Source organism: Mixophyes fleayi, chromosome 3, assembly GCF_038048845.1.
Source record: "Mixophyes fleayi isolate aMixFle1 chromosome 3, aMixFle1.hap1, whole genome shotgun sequence".
Lineage (NCBI taxonomy): Eukaryota > Metazoa > Chordata > Amphibia > Anura > Limnodynastidae > Mixophyes > Mixophyes fleayi.
In genome coordinates, this window is record NC_134404.1 from 43,539,419 (window position 1) to 43,556,578 (window position 17,160).

Sequence of the window (17,160 nt, forward strand, 5' to 3'; positions counted from 1 at the left end):
TCTCCCTTAGTCTGTTGCTGTGTAGCAGGGTTAGGTAATATGTAAGTCTGAACTACAAGTCCCAGCTTGACCTACTTGCCAGCAACCTGCAGTTCTGTAGCTGTTTATGAATTGCAAAGGTCACCTACACACACTGGAGCCGGACAATTTGTGTGTGGCACCAATATTCATGTAAATCGGTGACAACACAGACTGATATTCCTGAGGGAATTCATAAACTGTGAATATTGGATTAGCCCACAAAGTGTTGCCTCCACCTGGCCCACTATACATTTTCCCTTCGCTTCGTAAACTGGACAGAGGTGGGGACTATAAGTTAGCTTCCACCTTGCACTCTGATCTAGTTCATCCAATCACAGGAGAGCGGTCTCGTCATCATCTGTTGCCGGGAGAAGACAGGTCTGGTCTCTGTTTTCATTTAATTTTTAATTCCAAATTTTGTTTGACTTGTCTCATGGTTGATTTCCATATGGAAAGTACAGGTGGTGAAAATTAAGTCCCTTTATTAAATGTACAGCTTCATTAGCTAGTTACAACAGTAATGAGAATTAGCTCAGTGGTTAAATGCCATGTCAGGCTAACAGTCATGCTGAGACACATGCAGCAGACTCTTATCTGCATCCCAGTGTCTGCTCCTTGCGACTTGGGGGTAAATTTATCAAGCTGCAGGTTTGAAAAAGTGGATATGTTGCCTATAGAAGCCAATCAGAGTCTAGTTATCATTTATTTAGTACATTCCACAAGGTGACGGCTAGAATCTGATTTGGTTGCTATAAGTAATATCTCTACTTTATCAAACCCGCAGCTTGATAAATTTACCCCTTGGAGTAATTACTTAATCCCCGTGTGTTGCATGCGAGAAAATGATGTTCTACAATCTGCTGGAAAGACAGACTGTGCCTATAAAAGTTTGTCCATAGCGTTACATGAGAAAACAAATAATTACTTTGCTTGTTGGGTTTGTTGTGCCAACTGTATACAGTAGTAAGTTGTGCGAGTGAATGGAGGGGTTTATGTCCAGCTTATAACGTGATGGTCAACTGATGCATGAAATGTAAAACATAATTATTGTCCCTTGCATAAGAAATGCAAATATAACTGGTCATTTAAATACAGATGGAGCAGAGATTAATGCAGCGCAGCTCAGGGCGAGTGTCAGAGCATGTGATCTAATTCATAAGCCAAACTTGCTGAACGCTGTAATGAAAACACCGGACTGGCTAATGTTTTATTATGCAGTAAACAAATTGATTAATTCATAAAGCCAGGTATATATTTTATGATAGTGTGTTTATTTTGTCTTTGCATCATGTGTTTTTCCTATAAGTTTCCTGAGATTTGGGTTCTACTTAAAATCATTTCAATGACTATGCCATCAAGGAAAATAAAAAATGAACTACTTGAATCTTCAGTAAGGTCTCTGGGTTATTATGGGGTACTAAGTCATGCTTGTTCTGACAGTGTGTCGGAGATCTTGGAGAAGCACGGCCTGCAGAAGCCCACGTCGTTTGTGAGGGAAACGCAGTCGAGTTTAGAAGAAGCTCATAAGCTGATTGTACGCCTCACCCGTCACACGGGTCGCAAGTAAGGACCTCTATAGAGTTATGTGTAATTTAATGGAAGGTTACTGATTTCTCTTAGCACGTCTTCTGGAAACACAAGAAACTGACACTTGTAATTAAAAGCCGTGTTCTACAGTCCTCATTGCGCAGTGATAGAGAGAAGCTGTCAACAAAGAGAGTTTATTTTATTATATACTGTACTTTTATTGGATATATTTGTATAGTTAGTGATACAAGTGAATGTTTTGTTTTTCTCTCTTGATTTGAAATCACAGTGTATGTGTAGCAGCCATACCTGACGTTATACATCCCTCTGGCTCCAGTCATTCAGTATGCAATAGTGTATTTATAACCACAAACAGATATGTGTATATTCCATTCATCGTTCAGCTACATTATTGGCCATGGTTGACGAGGCTCCTGTCGATTCCTTCGTTATCAGTGATTGTGGTAATTTTCCACACACACACACTGTTTTCAGACCCGTTGTGGCCAACTCTAGCCATAAGACAACAATATCCGTTAATCACAACGTAGTGACAAGTCATTTAGGCCCAGGGAGAGAAGCTTCAGTGAAAGGAGCTGCAGATTACCAGATTTCCTGGCACCCTACATTTATGTAGATTTAACACTTATAAATGTCCAGTTGTTTAAAAGAGTTATGTTTGTATCTTTTTTTAAAAATTTCTTAATATATATAATGTTTTGTTATTGGCAGGATTGTGGTTTAATTTGTGGTTCCCTAACACCTTTCTGTTTCCTTTGTTTTTCATTAGACATATATATTGTACATAATATAGCTTGCAGTCCCTCTTATTTAGAGGCACTGTTGTTTTGTTATTTAGTGGTTTGTAAGTGGATGAATAACCTGTACGTAACAGGAAGGCATTTTACGCACCGTTAATATGATGCATATTTCAGTTATCGGCACACATGGAACGCAGGAGGTTTGTGGGAATTGCGGTTAGCGTCATTAACATCTATATAGCGGCAACATACTCTGTAGAACTTTAGAACTGAGAAAAGTGTTGTCCATAGAATCTTACATGACCACTGATGCTAATATATGCTACATATACATATAAGTTGCCGTATATGAGCGCTGCTAATAACAATCTGTCATTTAGAAGTAGAAGTTTCCACGTCCGCACGTAAGATGGTTTCTAGCTACCTGTACTGCACATCTGAGTGTAATCTATTGCTCTGTTACCGTAAAACAGGCTGACCGCAGTGTCCTTATGTAACGTACATGTTTATTATGTAAAATAGCTGCCAATGGTAATCACAAATATATATGTAAATGATTTCATCCTTTGAAACAACTGGAGGTAGTTGACAGTCTTCACATTTGCTACGTTCAAAGATTTGCTCTCTGTTATCAACCAATTTCTGCAAACATGGCTTAAGGGGGCTGGTTATAGACCACCATATGATTCCCATAGTGTGTGAGGACAATATCTCATTGAGGCACTTACAGTGCGTGAGACATTGCTGTAGGTGGAAGCTACGTGTGCACTTTAATACATTTTGAAGTTATACATGGCCCAGGGAACCTGTTTAGCATTTATCATGTGTGATAAAAGATTTTGCCTTAAAGTGGATATTTTGTTAAGAAAATAATATACAAAATCATAGTAACAATATAATTATTTTTTTTTTTACTATATTTGAGGAATGTAACGTTTTGCTGTACTTTGCATTTTACACTGCAGGTCTAGCACTGTGACATTATCTCATGTTTTCTGCAACCTTTTCTGTGCCTATCTCCAGTGGTGAAGTGATCACTGGCTGTCACTGCTACATATTCTCCTAGCAGGTCCCTCTGTCTGAACAACTACCACACTTACTTTATGTGCTTCTAGACGGCAGCAGCTAACGGACATAATATTGTTTTATTTACACCCAGCACTGAACACAGAGCTTATAAAACATTAACAGCAGGTAGTGTAGCAGATGATCTACCGAAGCCTGAAAGGATCAAATCTAGCAAACAGTGGGATGCCCGGCAGAACCAGTAAAGAGAAAAGATTATGTTTCCTTCCTTTTGAAGTACACAGTGTGTAAACATCTGTCCGCAGTCATTACTTAGGGCTTCAGTTTACCAGCCGGCCGGGTGTCCTTAGCACCACACATCAGGATGTCAGTGAGGAATTGAATGTCTTGGCTGTAAGAGATGTCGTTATCTCATGTCTCAGTCAGAAAAGGGAATGATGGGTAACCTGCCTGTATACAGTAAAATGGGTGATCAGTTTGTTCAGTTGGCCAAACACTGGTTCTTGTGTGATCACATCCTAGACAATCAATAGGATAGGATTAGAGTTGACCCAGTAGGGTGAAGGGTCACTTGGCCAGTGATATCATGTATGTGAGGTCAGAGGTCATCCTTAAAATAGCAGTGTCTGTGTGCAGAAAATTATTAAGGCATTGCAGTCGTTTGTAACCTGATCAGTTTTGTGCAGTTCTCCCTCTGTTTGTAATGTTGGCGACACGTGCAGCGATTCCACCAGAGGACAGGTCATATTGGGAGTGCATGCACAGTAATATTTACTCCATATATTATTTCCATTTCCATATTGCCCGGTAGCACCTGAAGTTTTGCAGTGTTGTGTGGCCAGTATTGGCTGACTTAAGAGAGGTCAGCGTTTAATGTATGTGGTCAGCATTAGAATGAAGGATTAACTGCAACCTCTTTAGTCATCTTGTTGTCCCACCAAAGGATGACCTTGTAGTCTAGGTAGAGTTTTTCCTTAGCTGGTACATTGTTATCCATCATTTCCCAGACGCAGATGGTGGTACCTTTCTTCTACAAGGCACTGTTCAGAACAATCAGACTTTTACTTTGAGGGCAAATATCTTTCCCAAATGCCTTTATGCAGGAGTCCCATAGATCACAGCTTGAGCTAAACTATAACTCCTCAGAACTGAGGCAGGACTTGCAGTAGGATAAGTTTCCGACTAGATTGCGCATCCCCATCTGCCCCAAGGGCTTAACAAGGCAACAAGCCTGGAAAGGTCAGACAATAGACAGCTGGTACTGTTCTGATTGACTGACAGCTCTCTCCAATCATCAGCTTTGTACTTTCTCAGAAGGTAGATGAGATGGAGCCGATGTATGGGAGCTGTAAGGACCTCACATCTTGGTGGGTTCTTTGAAATCACCTAGGCAGATTATTGCAACCAAAACACAGTTTGTTCCGTAGATGACATCACAGACGGGTAGTCACCAGACAGATTAATTCCTTACAAGCACAGCGTATACATGTGACAGAACCGCAGTTCCTAGTTACTCATCCATGAACAGCATATACAGTCAAAAGTCACAGGTTATATACCCTTCATTATTCCCACAGTGATGGAGCTAATGGTGGGTGGAACAGGACGGGCGCCAGCTTGTGATAGGTGGGCAGTTGATGATGCTTACCCCTGAGTGTCCTTCCCATGGTGGTTGGGGACTGTTTGTTCCCTGTGGAGCTGGTGCCTGGGAGTCTAATTCAGGATACTAGTATACAATGACCTCTTTGGCCAAATGACAAGTGTGATAGTATTATATTTGTTTATGCTAATTGCTTAGCCCAGATATCTTGTTAAGTCTTATCCCTGACTAATTACTCCACCTGGCGACATTGAAGAATAATTATGTCTACTGTATATAGCAAGCTGTGTAAATGCGCATGGAATTCACCACCATGGAAGGTTGTGATGGCAGATCCAGTTGATGTGTTTTAAAAAAGGGTTAGACAAATTTTTTAGCTGAAAAGGGTATCCAGGGTTATGACCGTTCATTAAAATGAAGGACAGTAGTGGATCCAGGGAGACCTAGGACTGCAATATTGGACCAGGAGGGATTTTTCCCAATTGAAACAGATTGGCGGTTGCTTTATCTGGATCAATTTCAATATAAGAGAGGGATCACAGGAGATCCAAATAGGTTGAACTTGATGGACTGGCGTCTTTTCAACCACATCTACTATGTTACATACAATAACATATGTTAAACGCATTTTACAATAAACTGTAAAGCGGCGGGATGATGGCAGTGCGGTACGCAGAAAGGGGTGATGGGTGTTACATGTGGCTGTGTGCTTTAGTCGCACAAGTCTGACATTGGCACAGCATGGTTTTCGTGGAGTGAGGGGGGGGGGGGGGGGGGGGGGTGGATTAGGAGGATATCTCTGACTAGATAGATACCACTCCCAAAAACAGTGGCTTGTGGTGGGCAGCCATATATCCTCTACAAAATGGAAGGGCTGAAAAGTAATTTACTTTGTGCATATTTTTACTTTGTATTAAACAAATAAATAAAAGAAGTGTATATTTTTTTCCCATGCTGCCTTTTGTAGTTTGTCCAGTATCCCTTTCGTTATTTATTATTTCACTTACACGTTTGTGATTAAAAGCATCCAATGCCATTTGTCTTTCTCCAACCTTGGAAGATCTGCTTCTCGTTTAGGGGATATCCTTCTTGTAGATTAGTCTATTGATTGGTGTTGTAATTACCTGTTCCTTTCCAGCCATTATTTCATTTCTATCTGCAGAAATGTTCCCGGCATGTTGTCTGTGACCTGGGGTTTATTACAGGAGTTCTGCGTGAGGTTACTAGCTTATTTAGCCTTTAGACAAACCTTGTAGAGATTTTGGACAATAATGAATCCTTAAACAATGGTGATTCCACCTATGAGAAATCTCTTGTTGAAAAGGCATTGATTGGTAAAGGTATCCATGGTTTTTGCCATTTATTTTTTAATTATTTGGTCACTGAACACCTATAAAAAATAAAGCAAAATCAGATGCTATATAAAGGAGATGTTTTATGAAAGGCAATATTGACACGTATAATATTCACTGGAAAATGTTGGCATAAAGGCTGAAATAAGGTATTGTATATCATTATCATCATTTATTTATGTAGCGCCAGCAAATTCCGTAGCGCTTAACAATTGGGAACAAACATTAATAAAACAATACTGGGTAATACATACAGACAGAGAAGGTAAGAGGGCCCTGCTCGCTAGCTTATAATCTATGGGACAGCAGTTTGAAACACAAGGGTAAGTGCTACATCATATTGCACACTGGAGCAGCTAGAATGCAAAGGTAAAAGTATTGAGTGAGCTGTTGGTCAGAGGGTTGTTGTCTTGTGTTAGCTGTGTAGAGAGTGGTAATAGGGTAACCTAGGGAGATTAAGATGGTGGTTGAGGAATATTATAAACTTGTCCAAAGAGGTGGGTTTTCAGAGAACGCTTAAAGGTTTGAAGACTAGAGGAAAGCCTTACTGTGCGAGGGAGGGAATTCCACAAAGTGGGTGCAGCTCGGAAAAAGTCCTGTAATGAGAATGGGAGGATGTGATGAGAGTGGAGGAGACACGCAGATCTTGTGCAGAACAGAGGTGTCGAGTTGGGAGATATTTTGAGACAAGTGAGGAGATGTATGTAGGTACAATTTTGTTGACAGCCTCATATGTTAGAAGAAGAATTTTATATTGCATTAGTTGAAATACAGGCGACCAATGTAGAGACTGACAGAGTGGCTCAGCAGAGGAAGAGCGGTTTGCAAGGAAAATCAATCTATCCGCTGCGTGGAAAATAGATTGTAGAGGTTCAAGTCTGACTTTGGGAAGACCAATAAGGAGGAAATTGCAATAGTCGATGCGGGAGATGATGAGTGCATGAATTAAGGTTTTTTTGCAGTGTCTTGTGTGAGATATGTGCGTATTCTGGAAATGTTCTTTAGGTGTATGTAACATGATTTAGATATAGAGTCGATGTGGGGAATAAATGACAGTTGTGATTCAAGGATTACACCTAGGCAGCGAGCTTGTGGGGTGAGATTTATGGTCATGTTATCAATAGAAATGTCAGGCAGGAAGCTTCTGTTTTTGGGTGGGAATATTATTAATTCAGTTTTGAGTTTGAGTTGGCGAGAAGACATCCAAGATGAAATGGCAGAAAGACCATCAGTAACGCGAGACAACACAGATGGTGAAAGATCCGGAGATATGTCTGTATATGTCTTTGGACTGATAATTAAAGCAGAACAAATATTGTCGCTACCATTATCATCTGATACAGTGCAGTGGATGTAATGCTTTTGTTTTGCGGGAGACATTCTGGAAAGTCAGCTGCTGTCCAAGCTCTAAAGAGATTTCTTTCTTGGAAAAAGCTAAAGTTCTGGCTGAGTGAGATATGTAGGATGTCTGTATCCTTGAAGCCACCGATGCCTCAGAGTCCCCAGAAGACATTCTGTCCGGACTACTGTGAGCTCTGAAAGGGGGAAATATCCAGAGGGGCAGAGAAACATCCCACCAGCTCAAATCTCATATGCTGCTCTTGCAGGGCTGGAATGTACAAATAATATAGGAAACAAGGAACATCAGGATATGGGGACTTCTACTAGCTACAGGAACAGGAAAATGAATTGGTTGCCATTATAAGAGGCATATATCTGGGAAAAGTTACTGAAATAGAGAAACAAGTCAGGTGCTTACCTAGAGCTACAGCTCCAAGGGATAAACCGCATGTTAGGAATTGTGAAAGCAGCAAGATGGGGAGGCGGATGTCATTGTCCACCTAGGGACAAACAACCTGGCTAATGCTGAAGTTGTGGCCGTAAAAGATGAATTTAGAAAGTCAGGGACTGCTCTAAAACAGGTGACAGCCGCTGTAACTTCTTCAGCAGTATTTCCAGTACACGGGGGTGAAGACAGAACACATTACATTACTTCAATGTGTGGCTAAAGAAGTGGTGTTATAAGGAGAGATTTGGATTAATAGACCACAGTGATGCTATATGTCCACAGCGACAGAACACAATGCAGATCAAAGCCAAATAACCATAGTCAGAGAGAGGAACAAAGCTCGGAATAAGAGATTCACAAAACAAATCTTAGAGCTATGTGTGCTAATGCTAGGAGCTTAGGATATAAAATCCCAGAACTAAATATGATAATGACAAGGGATGATCTGGATATTGTGGCTATTATGGAGCCCCCTCAATATACACTCTGTCCCCCCTTTCTGCATAAACTCACACTCTGCCCCCCCCCTTCTGCATAAACGTGCACACTGCCCCCCCCCCCCCCCCATCTCTGCATAGACACATGCTCTGTCACTGTCAATCAGCTTTTCTTACTGCAGCTCCTCACTGACACAGTCGGGACATGGTGATGACATCACACCCGACAGCCAGTGAGCAGGGAGGAGAGGGGAGGAGGGGTTAAGAAGAGAGGGGAGGAGGGAGCTACAGTGTGAAAGAGGGGGGTGGGGTGCCTCCGTGTGCACATAATCAGTAGTAAACAAAATAAATAAATATATATATATATATATATATATATATATATATATATATATATATATATATATCTATCTATCTATCTTAAATGTTGCGCCTCCGCAGTTCCCAACGCCCCAGGCTGCAGCCTGATCAGCCTATTGGTTGATCAGACCCTGGATCTTAATATGTATAGTTTGGAGCAGAGAAGGGAACAGAGGGACATAATAGAGACTTTCAAATATATCAACATACTATAATCAACAAGGTACAGAAGGGAAACATTCTACAAAGGAATAGGAGTATTAGAACACGAGGACATGTACTGACACTGGGGGGAAGTAGGTTCAGAGGATATCTGAGGAAAAACTACATCACAGAAAGGGTAGTGGATAAGTGGAATAGCCTCCCATCAGAGGTGGTAGATGCTAAAACAGTAGAGCAATTCTTTGGATAGACATAAGGATATCCTTATAAAGAATAAAGGATCAAATCGTGTTTGAGGTTACAATAGGTTAAAAAGTGGGTAGACTAGATAGATGGGCCAAGCAGTTCTCATCTGTTGTCATATTCTATGTTTCAGCAAACTCATAGAATTGGTTATTTTAACAAAATAAGTTCTCTTTTTTTTTTTTTTTTTTTTATTTTTTTTTTATAATTTTTTATTTTCAGTGGTCAATCAAGAAAATACAGACAGCAAAACGATAACACTGTGTAGCATGCACAGTAAAATCACAACAGTTATTGTGGTGTATCGCATATTAGGAAACCTTTAGACAAAAATGACCGGTTTTTACATTTTTAAAGAGTAATATAAAATGGGTGTAGGAACAAAAGGGATTGTGGGGGAGGGGTGAGGGGGGTAGGACCACAGAGATAAGCACTGTAAGTATTTAGAGGATAACTAGGGTGTGTTGAGCCTATAGCAGAGGGGGAGATATGTGTCGGGAAGAGTTAGGGTCATCGCACATGGGTCAGGTCGGAGGACGTGGAGCGTTGAGGGGGGAAGGTGTGTTCCACGGCTAGCCATGGAGCCCAGACTTGACTGAAGACGTGGCCTCTAAAATAAGTTCTCTTTAAGCATGCATCTGATTCATTTTTATTAACTGTCGTCCTAGCATGTCATGTGATGGAAGAGAGGTTAAGGGAGTGAAGAGAGATTTTAGAGTATAGACAGAGCTCAGAGGGACGTTCCAAAGCCTCTCTGCTCGCTTCAACATGTGCCATGTGACTGTGGTTACCATGGGAGTCACATGACTTTGTGGAAACCTTAATAGCAGCCTGAGGAAACAGACCAAATAAAACATGTTTATTAGCAAGATTTTTCTAATAGCTTGCCACAGTGATTTATGATAAATAAAACACACCTAATTATTTAATGAGATTGCTACTTTAATAATAGGAGGAATAAACAGAGTACAGCTAAAACTAAGGAATAAACACTTGTTAGCACTAGTTATTGGTGTGCTTTTTATTCATTAGCTTTTATTTAATTTTTTCATTATATTTGCATTTTTATTTTCTATAAATAAGATAATGTTGTAGATAAACAGTTTAAAACTAAAGCAAGAGTTATAACAATTGACATAATGAGTATATAAAAGGTGGGGAACACCTGGGGGATAAAATTGCTGGTAGCTTGAGATTAGATGCAGAAAAACAGGAGATGGGGCAGATTAAAGTGATTTGGGAGCAATGTAGATTTAAATAAAATAGAGGAAGTTGGAGGGGGGTAGGGGTTACACCTCAGGGTCTGACATCTTTTGAAAAGCTTCTTTCTTATGTAACAGTAGGTTTTACAGTAGGTAGAACTCTGCTGCTCCTATGTTGATAAGGACATAACACAAAGCAGAGGCACAACTTGTTTGATTAGGATTGTTGCTGATGACCTCAATTATATGTGAATGATGGGGGATCGGAGTTGGAGTCTAAGGGATTTATTAGTTTTGTATTCCAAGTCCCTGGTCACAAAATGACACATCGGTGTTCTTTCAGCATGACAATACACAATGCGCCATGCCGAATGATGGTGTGCACTGATCCTAAACTCATTGGGGTCACATGAAAGATGTTCATGAAAGCACAGGACATGGCTCGCTGATGTGGTTGGAATCCGATAATCTGTGGCCATGTTTGTAATCAGGTTTTTATATCCAGTGTGCAGAGACACGTCCTGTGACTAAACCCCATACAATCTTTCTTAAAGTGATATATATGGCACCCTTTAATACTAGACGAAAATATGATATTGTGGTATCGGAGTAATATCATCAACGATGTCTGACAAAATAACATCAGTCAAACAATGTAATGGATTATGGTCGGCCTTTTTTTGGTAAAGGGCTCTTGATGTTTGGTTACAAACAGACTCTGCGAAGTTACACGTCATGGAATGCGCTTTATGTGTTATAAACCAGAATGGTTGAACACCTGCACATATAACTTAACTATAATGGGGGCTTACAGGCATGTTAGGCTGGGTGCACACTTCAGATTTTTCAGCCGATTATCGGGCCAGTCATATGATAAACAACTGTTAGGTACGATATAGTGTGTACAACGCTCACGATCAATGATTATCGTACCAAAGCGCATCGTATCATTTGATTTTATAACCGGACACAAGATCTCTATGAACAATGTCGTTCTAATTCTGCAGTGTGTATGCACTCAAGACAGCAATGTCTCTCATCCACCCTCATTATTCCCGGTTACAGGACTTTTTTTGGGCTGCACCCACTCTATGGAATTCTCTCCTTCGCACAATAACACTTTCCTCTGCTCTACAAACTTTCAAGTGTTCTCTGAAAACCCACCTCTTCAGACAAGCTTATGATATTCCTCAACCACTCTCTTAAACTCACTAGATTACCCTATTACCACCTGTTATACAATTTCACACAAGACAACTACCCCCTGACCAACATTGTTGTGTGACAGGATCATTTAGCTTATGAGTCACTTTTACCTTTGCAGTCTGGCCGGGCCGAAATGCAAAATGTAGGCTTAACCTCATGTATCAAACTCCCATTGTCCCATAGATTGTAAGCTTGCGAGCAGGGCCTTCTCACCTCTTTGTCTGTTTTACCCAGTTTGTTTATTAGTTTACTGTGTTTGTCCCCAATTGTAAAGCGCTACGGAATATGTTGGCGCTATATAGATTGGTAATGATGATGATATAGATGTCTATGGAGTTTACAGAGTCAGGATCTTTTCAGCCGATAGTTATGACAGATGAAGAGCACAGATCTGAGGGTAAATCATGTAAAACGTGTACAGTGTGTACACATAAATCAGCTGCTGATCAGAACTATCAGTCGTTGGTAAAATAGTTAATGATTTGGCATCAGGAGAAATTGTCCGCAGTGTGTACCCAGCCTTACCCCAATTATTTGAAACTTGAGGTGTTTGAGCCCTGGGACAGAATGGTTCCTGATGGATAGTCCGTTGATTCTTTACTTATTTTATTACATATGTAGAAACCAGTACATGAACACACTTATGTGACATGTTGCATATATCTAAAGGGAAAACTATGCTCACTATTAAAATAAACACATAATATGTACAGTTAGTAATATATCACATAATACATATCTTTTAAAGATGAATATGTATGTCGAATTTTGATTTGTGCTTATGTTTTCTGAGTTATCTGTACTGCTAAATACCGGTATATTACATGTGGTAACCATCGGCTTGATACCGTCATTCATTGCTCATGTTGTGTTCTGTGTTTGTCTTCCTAGACAACCTCCGGTCAGTGAGAGCCACTGGAAGGGGCTTCTGCAGGATATCCTGGAGATGCAGCAGAATGTCTACACGTGTCTGAGCATCCACGTCTGCTATGAGGTAAGACCACTTGTCTGAGCGTCCACGTCTGCTATGAGGTAAGACCACTTGTCTGAGCATCCACGTCTGCTATGAGGTAAGACCACGGGTCTGAGCATCCACGTCTGTTATGAGGTAAGACCACGTGTCTGAGCATCCACGTCTGCTATGAGGTAAGACCACGTGTCTGAGCATCCACGTCTGCTATGAGGTAAGACCAATCTTCTGTGTCACAGGAGACATCGCGGTAAATGTTTTTGCATTTGGGTAAGTGGACTAATCACCCTGCGCCTTCGTTATAGACAGTAGAGACATTTCTCCAACAACTATTTGGCTATTATGAATAAGCAGGACTGGTGAAGGTAGTTGTGGTTTGTATTTTATGTCAAACCATGATACGTTTATAAATTGAAGATGAAACAAATAAATAGAAAAAAAAATGAAATTATAAACAGTTGGTAAATGATATGCCCAATATACAATCATTGTTCAGGAAATCTATTCTGACCATGGAGTAGGGCCTGGTTTGATAATTGAAATACAGTTGTTTTTGCAATTATATTGATGTAATACACAAGTGGTAATACAATAAAAGGAATTTCCACACCAATAGGCGCTAAATAACAAAATGATATTGAAAGAGATTGCAAAAAATAATAGTCTCAAAAAATGTCTAATGTTCAGTTCATCAAATTCATATGGGGTATTTTCATCAAGATATCATCATTTAACATCCATATTCATAGGGTCGAAACGTGAAGAAAGAAAGGAAAAAACAAAAGAAAATCCCATAGTGCATTATCATTCACTCAAATTTATTAATATATAAAAGAGACAAAATGGATAAAGATGGATAAAAACATGAAACAGAATCTTAAAAGAATAATTAGTGGCCTACCAGAGAAGACAGATGTTCTGCATATATAATAGGTCTTTAATACTGGATCTCCTCTGTAAGGAAGTTACCTCCCATCAGATGACACGGCAGTCACAGCAATAATTTCAGGATGGCCTCCAACACGTTTCCACCCGCCTGGGGTCTTTTTCAAGGCCTGTGTCAAAATATGGCAATGGTCTCGTTTTTATAATGTCATACAGACCTATACTGCCAATCAAAAACTGATTCTCCAATAGCATCGAATATCTTATCCTTCACAATATAATAAAGTTGTATATAAACATATGCACATATTAATAACAGCGGTACGCATATATAACAAGAATGGAACAATATTACATTAATATACCCAATCGTAGATATATCGATTATGTGATCTCCATTCATACCTCGTAGTAAAATGGTCATGTGATCGTTTTTTAAAAACCATTCGGTATACTGTTATCTCCCATTGTTCCGATCATGTGATACTTATAGCGTCATCTAAACACATGACTGCCCAAACTACGTCTCGTTTAGGATTACCATAGTTATTATTATTATTATTAATTTTTATTTACAAGGCGCCACTAGGTATCCGTAGCGCCGTACAGGGACAGACAGAAACATGATACAGGGTGAGACAGCACGGTACAGTTAACAAAAAGCACAGTAACTCAGAAGCTCAAAGTACAGCTAGATGAAAGGTGAGAGGCCCCAGCGGTGAAGCTAGAAGGGCAGGTGGACCTCACGGAGGAGACAAGGAGCTGGAGAGCAGAGTTAAGGTGGTGGAGAACAGGAGGAGAGGAGGCCCTGCTCAAAGGAGCGTACAATCTAAGGGGAGGGTAGGACGGACAGAGACACAAGGGTAGGAGGAGGAAAGGGGGAGAACGCAGAGAGGGAGAGGGGGGAGAGGAGAATGACGAGGAGGGAGGCAAGATCTACACATTTAATCACAATGGGTCATATCCAATTATATGACCAGAAAAATAAATAATTATACTTACACAAATCCAAAATAGCTGAAATGAATGGACTCATTTCCATAAAGTCCAAATCGGCATAGCTATAGCGTTATAATGAGATTATATGCAATGTATATATATAACAAAAACAAGATTCCCTTAATATCCTTATTACAATAGAATGGGTGAATTAGTAAATGCTTTCCAATTCTCCAATAGCATCAAATATCTTATCCTTCACAATACAATAAAATTGTATATAAACATACACACATATTAATAACCGCGATACATATATGAAACAAGAATGGAACAATTTTACATCAATGCACCCGATTGTAGATATATCGATCATGTGATATTCATTTATATCTCGTAGTAAAATGGTCATGTGATCTTTTTTTTTTTTTTTATATATAAGGCCACTCGGCATTAGTAAAATGTTGTATCTAATTGTTCTGATCATGTGATATTTATAACATCATCTAATCACGGCTACCCAAACGACAAATCAGCGTCTCGTTTAGGATTACCATGGTTACGAAAAGTAGATCTACACATTTAAACACGATGGGTCATATCAGGTTATATGAACAAAACAATTAATAACTATACTTAAACAAGTCCAAAATAACTGAACTAATAGACTCATTTCCATAAAATCTCAAACCGCATGACTATATCATTATAATGATTGTATGAAATGTATATGACAGAAATGTCATTAATATCCTTATTACAATAGAACGGGTGAATTAGTAATCACGTTCCTATCTCATACAATGAATATACTTGTGCATCTTCCAAATATAACTCTTTTTTTATCAAATCAAGTAAATGTACTGGTAAATAGGTGAATACACATAATAATATTATAAGATATGAATCTTCTTATTCAATAAATATAAATGGTTGCTATTGCACTATATATGAAAGCACCATTCAATCTCCATACCTATAAGTGCATAAAACTATATTTATATTCAACGCTCTTTCATAAGAACTACAATCAAAATTGATGTAATGTAACAAATGAACATTATACATAACCATGATCAGCATCTCATTCTCTTAAACAAGATTAACATCAAAATATGAATCTGAAAAATGACTCGTGTATACCTTAAAAGTTGTAATGTAAATACAATCCTAAAAAGCAAGTTCTTTCCATAAGACAATTCTTTGATCTAAATTGTAAGTGCAGGCTTCATATATATATTAAATTGGTTTAAAATAACTATAAAAACCAATATAGATCAAAATCGGCATTAACGCAAGACAACAACCTTCTGACCAACATTGCAACACACACAGCCCACTCAGTACTTTTACCTTTGCAGTCTGGCTGGTCCATTGTGTAATATGATGTAGCACATGCCCTTGTGTTTCTAACTCCCATTGTCCTATAGATTGTAAGCTTGCGAGCAGGGTTCTCTTACCTCTTTGTCTGTATGTATTACCCAGTATTGTCTTATTAATGTTTGTTCCCAATTGTAAAGCGCTACGGAATTTGCTGGCGCTATATAAATAAATGATGATGATGATGATTAAGGCCATTTGCAATTAAAGTATTTATTCTGTGGATCCAATACATTTCTTTCTTTGTTACTTTGGAAATAGTGTCACAAGTAGAGATGAGCGGGCTCGGATATCTGAAATCCGAGCCCACCCGAACGTTGCAGATCCGAGCCGGATCCGAGACACATCCGGGTATTCCCGCCAATTGCAAAACTGAAACTGAGGCTCTGAGTCATAATCCCGCTGTCAGATCTCGCGATACTCGGATCCTATAAATTCCCCGCTAGCCGCCGCCATCTTCTCTCGGGCATTGATCAGGGTAGAGGGAGGGTGTGTTAGGTGGTCCTCTGTCCTGCTATATCTCGTGCTGTGCTGTGCTGGGGAAATAACAATGCCCTTAGAAGGGCACAGCACAGCACAGCACGAAAAATGTAAAAAAAAGTTATAAAAAAAATTTAAAAAAAATAATTATAAAAAAAAGAAATTAAAAAAAAATATCCAAAACAATCCTGCAGTATAAGTCCAGTGGTACTGCAATATTACAAAGTTCACTGATTCTGCAGAATAGACTGGGAATTAGTGGAAATGATTGTTATTGAATGTTATTGAGGTTAATAATAGCGTAGGAGTGAAAATAAACCAAAAAACTTGTTTTTAACACTTTTTATGTTTTTTTCAAAATAAATCCGAATCCAAAACCTTAAATCCGAACCAAAACCTTTTCGTCAGGTGTTTTGCGAAACAAATCCGAACCCAAAACCTCAAGCAAATCCGAATCCAAAACACAAAACACGAGACACCAAAAGTGGCAGGTGCACATCCCTAGTCACAAGTGGTGTTAATCTATGTGTAAACTCGTGTATATAACATCTGTATAAACAGTGAGCTCTGCTGCCACCACTTCGGTGATGAAACTTTGTGTTTCTCTGACCTGTATTGTAATGCTCGGATGACTACCATGGTCATAGAACTCTTCAGTCACTTCCATTATCCTTATCATTTACACTACGGGCTGCATTATGTATACGACTTGTAATGCTATTAAAGGTTATGGTAACAGAATAATTTGTCCCTAACACGATAGGACATTATTACTGTTGATTTTCTATTGATAGTACTTTTAATATGTTAAAGTTTTGTA

General features: G+C 39.3%; 1 protein-coding gene across 2 annotated transcripts in view; it reads left to right on the plus strand.

The window, feature by feature from the left end:
• Positions 1-17,160, plus strand: part of NBAS (NBAS subunit of NRZ tethering complex) — a 477,499-nt gene that overhangs the window by 172,793 nt on the left and 287,546 nt on the right. For both annotated transcript variants that reach the window (XM_075201412.1, XM_075201413.1), the window contains exons 28-29: positions 1,462-1,584; positions 12,578-12,680. In XM_075201412.1, coding sequence (XP_075057513.1) covers positions 1,462-1,584; positions 12,578-12,680 — 226 coding nt within the window. The remainder of the gene's footprint in view (positions 1-1,461; positions 1,585-12,577; positions 12,681-17,160) is intronic.